Source organism: Microchirus variegatus (genome assembly GCF_963457635.1).
Source record: "Microchirus variegatus genome assembly, chromosome: 14".
In the NCBI taxonomy this organism is placed as follows: Eukaryota; Metazoa; Chordata; class Actinopteri; order Pleuronectiformes; family Soleidae; genus Microchirus; species Microchirus variegatus.
Genome location: NC_139815.1, coordinates 10,977,388 through 10,985,973, shown reverse-complemented (window position 1 = coordinate 10,985,973; position 8,586 = coordinate 10,977,388). Strand labels below are relative to the sequence as shown.

Sequence of the window (8,586 nt, the reverse complement as noted above, 5' to 3'; positions counted from 1 at the left end):
ACCAGTGGAAAGAGAGCATGCATGCTACCCCTCAGCATGTCTGACATTGGTATTTAATATTTTGAATACTGATAACACTTACTATTTATATGGGTTTTCAGGCAGCTACAGTAATATTATGATAATGAATTGACTTCTGTAATAAGTCACTGCCATATTGAACATTTTCTGATTACTGTCACACAAAATAAGGTTGGAACTGAATTTACACGTCAGTCGTAATTGAATTATGCTCTGCAACATGTTAAGTGGAAAACAGATGCACTATGCAGTCAGAAACTAACAGTAACATCATAAACAGAATAATCTAATCGAAAACAAGGTCACTTGTAATTTCTCTGATTTCTGTGATCTGTGATGTTAATACATGTTTACAAAGTATTTTTCCTCCTTTACTTTTAAAAATACACACATATATACACAATAAAACAGCAGTTTGCCAAACTATGCCATTTGAATTGATGTATTGGTGCATTAACAAACATTAACAGAGAAATAAGAATAAAGGAGGCTCAGTCAAGGTTAAGACTGTAAAATTGAGAGCAGAATAAATTAAGATATGAAATGATAATTCAATAAACAAGAGACGTAATATATATCATGCAATTTGAACATCTGTGCAGGATGTGAATATGTGTGAGTCACTATTTAGATGATTTTTTATTTATTCACGCTACACAATTAAGTCATGAGGAAATGTTTGTTCAAAGCAAAACTCAGGGTTTACGATGCCTTTTATCGTCAGTCACTTTGAAGTACGTGATTGGTGGACCACCAGATGGAGGGGCGGGGACAAGCCGTGATACAGGAAGTGAAGAGAGGAGCGACTGTAGCAGAAAGAGGACGTTAGTTATCCGTTAGTTAAACACAGAAAGAAATAACCGGTCAGAATTTCGACCGCCGTCCCTGGTTTGACTCCAGGTCCGTTCAGGAGACACAAGATTAGCTGACTCTAAGCACTGAGCCGGAAATGAGCTCCGTGCGGAAACGTCGAGGTACCGATTTACGCGGGACAAAACAAACCAGGTCAGAGCGAGTGAGTGAGGGAGTGGAATGTGAGACTGTCAGTGGGGAAGCATGTGACACATGTAAACAGACGCCATGATTTCGGTTCTGTTGGATGTTTTTGCAGCCGAGTAGTCGATTAATTTGTCAAACTGTTTGTTGGAGCCATGGTTTTTATATCAATCAAGAACTTAAATGTACATGATCATTAAACGATATGCATTTAAAAGACCAAGTTATCATAAACTTGCATTTATAGTCTGTAACACTTAATAAGTACACACTTTTAGCATTAGTTAAGCATTTATGAAAATGTTATTCATTTATAACGCGTGAATACTCATTAGTAGTAATCCCTTATAAGTCGATCTGTTGGAGGTGGATGCTGATTGGCTGATTGGCTGAGTACAGCAGCTATTTGGACATTGGGCATTTATAACTGTTTATAAACTACATACTAATGAGTATTCATGCGTTATAAATGATTTATTCAATATCTATTAATGCTTAACTCATGCTATTATAAAAAGTTACCTTATAGTCTTTTGGGCAGTCAACTATTTAAATAATCGATTATTGCTGAATTTTCAAAATATACATTTCAAATAATTTTTCAGCTTCTTAAATGTGAAATATTTTCTGATTTCTTTGCTCCATATGACAAAGGTTTGTGGAGAAAACAAGACATTCGAGCGCATCATATTATCCAGGTTTGGTAAACACTGATCAACATTTTTCTAAATTTTCTGACACTTTACGGACCAAATAAGTAACAAAATAATTGACATCTATTTTGAACTTTTGGTAACACTTTAAATTAGGAAACACATATTCATCATTAACTAGGTGCTTACTAACGTGCATGCAAATAGTAACATATACAAGTAGCATACCAGCCCTTAATTAGTAAATAATAAAGCACATATTAACACCTTATGTAGGAAAAAAAATCTTAATTCATGTTGTAATAGAGGTAGAATAAGGTTATGTAGAATAAGGTGTTAATATGTGCTTAATGAGTACTAATAAAGGGCGAGTATTATACTTATGTTAGTAAGCGCCTAGTTAATGTTGAAAATGTGTTCCCTAATCCAAAGTGTTACCAAACTTTTTTAATTATTGATAATGTTAGCAAAAGCTCTCAGTAAGGGCAAACCTGACAATGTCGCTAATTTTTTCCTAGATCACCAATTTTTCCCCCTGAAATCATAACCTACACATTCTGAAAATGTCATCTAACTCTGCCCCCCCGACATATTTGAGTTATGCTGCTCACAGTCACACAATCAGACAAACGGTAATAATAAAATACCCAGGGCTGCAGCTTTACTAGCACTTTAAGGACAGACAAAAGAGGTACCAAATGTCTGCTATGAGACTGACTAATAATAATTAGGGGGTTTCTATATATTTGTATTTCCTAATCCATTCACGGTACCTTCAGAAAGCTGCACCAAAGATCAGACCAGATAGAATGGTGGACAAAAACTATACGTAAACACATACATGTGTTATGGATTTACAGTATTTAATGTCATTTAGCTATGAGTTGAGATTGTAGATCGACTAATTATTGACAAAACAGCCCATCACTGACAGATGTTGTATGAAGTGTAGTTATGACCATCTTTAGTGTCCTATATATATATATATATAACTCACACATTTGTATAAAGTGGGAGCCAAGCTTGCTCCATGTTAAATCCAGCCAGTCAGAGTGAGCCGAGGTTCCCACAGTTCGTTCAGTCACACTCGTCCTCGTAGTGATGGTGTTTGGCTGTGGAGTAAGAAACTGCACAGCTGCACACGTCGCTCAGTAATACGAATAGGCCAGTAAATCCACAGCTGCTGATGCAAGCGACATCCAACAGTGATTTTCCAAATGTGCAGACACATCTTTTCCCTGTTGTTATCTGGTCAAACATACACATGATGCTTTATTTACCGTATTTATTTGCTGCTGTCACCGCTTTGCGATTGTATGATTTGTTTTATTTTTGTAAACACTGACTCCTGCTTTATTACCTTATTAAAAGGAAGGGAATGACCTAGAAATAACTAGAAAAATGTTTACTCTACCTGCACAATTGTGTTGCTTTATTGTCTTACTTACAAATCACTGTTACTGTGTTGACAGCACCTCAAGTGGTTCGAAGGAGAATGTGCCACAGAAGAAAACGCAGCACTTCCACGTTGACCTGTGGTTCTATCTCACTCTGCAGAACTGGATACTGGACTTTGGAAGGCCTATTGTCATGGTAAAACATGTTTTTTATTTGTTTTTTTTTAAATAAGGCAACAGTGAAATGATAAATGGTTGTTTACACCTCACAAATATTATCATTATATATTAGATTGTACTTCCTCTGGAATGGTTTCCACTGAACAAGCCCAGTGCTGGAGACTATTTCCACATGGCCTACAATGTTATAACACCATTCCTCATGCTCAAGGTAAGAACACAAACATGTTGATGAATGTAGAACTGTACCTCAGCTGCAGATGTGATCGCTCGATCATGATTGGACCAAATAGATTAATGCAGCTGAAAAGGATTAAAAAAGAAATTAGACTGGCCATGCATTGAACTCGAACATAAGGAAACTAATGTCATAAAATATTCAGGTAGTAAAGCTACTTGTCCATTTAGTATATTATGTAATACATTCTATAACTTTTTCTCAATATCAGAATTATCAAGGCCACAAGGGTTCAAAACTTCAATAAATAGTCTAAGTCACAATGTAAATACCAGAAAAAATGATCTTCAAATATAATCAGTTGCATAACAAAAAGCCAAGACACAGCTGTTTTAGAGTGAACCGATTATCACATGTATTACTCCTTACCCTTCAGCTGATTGAGCGCAGCCCCGCACGCTCCCTCGCTCAGCCGTATACCTCTGCATCATCACGTTTGTCATGGGAGCCAGCATCCACCTGGTCGGAGACTCCATTAACCACCGGCTAATCCTCAGCGGCTACCAGCTCCACCTGTCAGTCAGAGACAACCCCATCATCAAAGACCTGAAGCCGGCTTCACTGGTAAGACTTTGTTTGAGTGGGTGTAGTGAATGGGAATACTGACGTACTCCAGTCTCATTCTTCACTTTATACATAATGCAGCATACATTTTCAGTGGTTGGCAGATGATGACTCCAGTCAAGCACATGCACCTCAATGTCTGTGAAGCCACGCTGTTATAACTGGCATTGTCCTGCTGAATCACACATGGATTTCCTGAAAAAAGAGATATTATCTCTTGTAGATTATCTCTTGTAGATGTGAAGCATTTGCTTCACATCTACACTACCATTCAAAAGTTTGGGGTCACCTACACAATTTTTTTTTAAATTTCACACTTTTTTTTTTATCAAGAGTTGCAAAATGAATAGAAAAATAGTCATGACATTGACAAGATTAGAAATAATGATTTTTATCCAAAAATAATAATGTTGTCCTTTTGTTAAATAGCCAGCAAAACTAATCATCCAATAGCCTTCTAACGCCATTAGCAAACACAATGTACTATTAGAACACTGGTAATGGGCCTCTATACACCTATGTACATATTCCATTAAAAACCAGACGTTTGCAGCTAGAATAGTCGTTTACCACATTAACAATGTATAAAATGTATTTGTGATTCATTTAATGTTATATTCATTGGAAAAAAAAGTGTTCCTTCAAAATAAGGACGTTTCTAGGTGACCCCAAACTTTTGAACGGTAGTGTACCTTCACATTTGCAGATCAACCGTGTTGTGGGCTCCTTTCCTTGGATCAGTCTAGATGCCTTTTTAATCTTCTGTTAAGACTGGTACACTAAAAAAAAACATGACTCTAAACTCTAAAGTTCAGAATTCAAAGAAACAAAATCACTTTACTTGCCTCATAATGCAGATTCAGTACAAACAAATCCAAAAAGGGCAAAACAAAGGCAGAAGTCAGTAACCACGATGAATTCCAAACTGTTACAGAGGAGAAAGGGAACATAGCTTATTATTCAGTGCATGAGGTGGAGGGAGACAACGAGACACAGGTGAATCTAATGAGGCAGACAATCAAGACTGGAGGGAGGGGACACGGGGGGCAGGAAGTGAGGTGATCTGAAACGAGATGAGAGGTAAGTTTTAAAATAAAACAGGAAACATGACAGAAAGAAAGAAAAATCATGACCTTAAGGGGAATGTTGAGATGTATCATGTTTATATCCAATTTCCAATTTCCCCCCAAAACAAGCAGACTGAGCACGTTTCCACTGTCTTTCAGTCCATCTTAGATGAGTTTGGGCTTAGAGACCTTGGCAACGTTTCATGAAAAAAGTGATATATGTAGATTTGTAGATTAGTCTGGAACGTTACCGCATGAGATGCCATCAGAATATTAACTTATACTATAATGCAAGGATATAACGTTAAATATGCATTCAGTCAGGCTTACTTTGTACTACTTCCTGAAAAGAAAGCAGTAATTTTTGAACATTAACAAGCATAAACAGGACAATGGAAGACATTTGGAAAAATGTTGTTTACATGTACTGCATTAAATGTGACGGATGAGGAAGAAAACTGTAGGTTTTGATGTAATCATACATGCGAACAGTAGGTGGCAGTGTTGCATTAGGTAGAGCTGTCTCCTGAAGTTAGCCAACAACACTTCCACAGAGGTTTTAGCAATTATACAACCTTTTTTTTTTTCTCCTTCTCTCCACAGATCGACTCTTTTGAGCTGCTGTATTTTTACGATGAACAGTTGGGACATTTGATGTGGTATGTGTTTCCGATCATTTCTGTTGTCCTGCTAGGATTTAATATTTGTGAGTGGAGAATGACAGGTTTACTCGAACAATATAACTGGAGCTGATATCCATATCCCTTAACCCCCTTTGCATGATTTATTTATGAGTTTAACTCAGTGCTAATATATTGCTAATATATTAGACTTTGACATGATTCCAATCCAAATGCCAATGATCACAGAATTTGACATAAAAACAGCCAAGACAGTGGTGCCCTCAGACTTTTGCACAGTACTATATGTTTCACATGATATCTTCTATAGCTCAGCGTTCTCTGTACAGTTTAAACACACAGTCTGTGTCTCGTTATATTTCAGGTATATTCCTTTCTTCATCATACTGTTCATCTACTTCACCAGCTGCTTCACTGAGTCAGAGCAACAAAAAAAGTTGCCCATATCTGGTTGGCTGTTGCTGGGACCGAGCGCTCTCTACTACTGGTGAGTCGCAGAGTTGTTAATCCACATAAGAAGTGATTTTACCGTGTCAGCTTTCCACTCTGTGGTGTAACACACAGATAGTTCCGACACATTTTACATTTCAAAATTCCATAATTTTCCAGACTTCTTGGAGGATTTTTCAGTCAATATGAAACCTCTGAATACCAATTGTTAGATGCTTATTATGTAAATAAATGGTTTTAAAATCCTTCACTCATTCTTTATGAAGCCAGCCCTCGGAAAACTTGCACCCACCCCTGACACTGTCGCTGCCAACAATACAGTAGGTGGCTGGCTGGACGACACGTATGGAATTTTTTTTAAATAAATCAGAATCACAGTCGCATGGCATACAGTAACCATGGTAACCAGACACCATTCTACAGCTAGCTTGATTAGTTTCATATCATCTACAGGTAGGCTATGTTGTGGTAGTAACTTGTTTTCATTTGTATATATCAAAGGGGACATATTGTGCAAAATCGACTTTTTAATAATTTTAATACTTATATTTGGGACACTGGAGGTCCTATGAGTCTGAACAAAGATGACTCACTCATGTTTTTGTGGTCCTCCTCAGTCTAAGTACAGGAGATAAAACACACAATGTTGACTTCTGCACTCATTGAGACATCACAATAAGACATTCCTGGAATTGTTGTCTCGCGGAGCTCCGCTTTGTCCCTAAAAAAACTCGAGAGTGCAGACGAGGGCAATAGTATCTGGAAGAGCCGAAGTCTGCGAAATTTTCTCTTCTTGTCTGCTCAGTGCAGCACAGAGTTCTACACAAACTTCCAGCCTCAGAGGATTTACGTGTCCAGTGTATACATTTTATATATGACGGCAATGTGCCGGCAAATGATGGCTTTTCCAAACGCTAACTGCTGTTAGCTGCCGTAGCCTCAGTGACGCTGACGTAGTTTTCTGTGTCTCATTTGCATTTAAAGAGACAGGCACTCAACAAGGGTTTTGAACAGGGCTGTTTTGGCAGAGTGATTGAACTGCTGTGGTGCTTCATCCTTAAGGTATTTTGACCAAAGCAAGTCACAGACATGTTCATTAGGACACCAGGGGACTAGGTTCACTTGGAGAAATAGGGTATAATATTTCTACTTTAATATATTTCATTTTAGAAAGTGAGATAATTTTTCCTTTTTCCATACTTATCCAGACCTGGAAATGACTCGAATGAAATTCTATACTTTTCCATACAGAGTAAAAACTAGAGAAACCTTCACCAAGGCGGCTCAATAATAAACCTACATTCCACAAGAATGCAATCCAAATCAATCCTTTACTTTGTGACTTTTGCTACTCTACGACGGACAAACAAATGCAGCCCAAAACAGAACCTCCTGAGCAGAGGTAATGAATAGAATGAGACAACTTTGGTTTTTATAAGGAGAAACAAGATTCGATATATATCTGTTTGATTAAAAGAGCAGTGTCAGAGCCTCTCACAAATGCACTCACATATATTTGCTAACGTACAGCAAACATTTTCTGCGATGCAGCATTGTGCTCATACCAGACTCTGGGCTGTGAACAGCTGAAGTGGGCAGTTGTGATGTAAATTTCTTTTTTCTGTCCGAGTTCCTCTGACATCTGCTCCTTTTCTTTCTCAAGGTACTTGGTGACTGAGGGACAAATCACTGAACTTTTCCTCCTCACCTTCGTTGGCATGGTTGCCGTGGTGATTTATCAACGGCGAAAAGGCCTCAGCCCCGACAGCAATGGCTTCTTCCTGCTCGGTAGCTTCAGTGTGACTGTGCTCCTGGTGGCACTGTGGGTGGTCTATCTATGGAATGACCCAGTGCTGAGGACCAAGTATCCTGGACTCGTGTATGTGCCAGAGCCCTGGTCCTATTACACGCTACATTTCAAGAACAACCACTGATATCAGGACAAAGATATTCCCCATGCCTCCTTGTCATGTTTTTTTATGAACCAACGGATGCATCGCTTCGTTTTCCAGCCAGATGTCCTGTGACAGAGGCGCTGTTTGAAATTTTTATGAAAATTATTTCTGTGCAACAACAGCCTCACTGTCTGACATATGGTGCTGCTGGCGTCACACTGGAATTCTTTCCCCTTTCTTCTATTTCTGTATTAACACAAGTGGGAGTTGTTGTGTTTGTCTCATTTTGCAGATTTGCAAGACTTTTTGTTTGGATTATGGTGACATAAGATCCCTCTGCTTTACCTCACTCTCTCATACCTCTCATATGGAAAAACGATCTATACATTACTTTTATTTGTATAGCACCTTTAAAAACAGCAGTTTACAAAGTGCTTTTATATACACTACCGTTCAAAAGTTGACCATTTGGGGTCACCTATAC

At 38.1% G+C, this 8,586-nt stretch overlaps 1 protein-coding gene across 1 annotated transcript; it reads left to right on the top strand.

Moving 5' to 3' along the window:
* Positions 1-882: 882 nt before the first annotated feature.
* LOC310936825 (ceroid-lipofuscinosis neuronal protein 6-like) lies at positions 883-8,141 on the top strand (the record flags this gene model as incomplete). Its single annotated transcript, XM_083900980.1, is given in 8 exon segments — positions 883-1,026; positions 3,143-3,263; positions 3,360-3,458; positions 3,862-3,883; positions 3,886-4,049; positions 5,720-5,775; positions 6,122-6,244; positions 7,871-8,141. Coding segments are annotated over 8 exon segments (912 nt in total). The 5' UTR covers positions 883-970.
* Between the last annotated feature and the right edge of the window lie 445 nt (positions 8,142-8,586).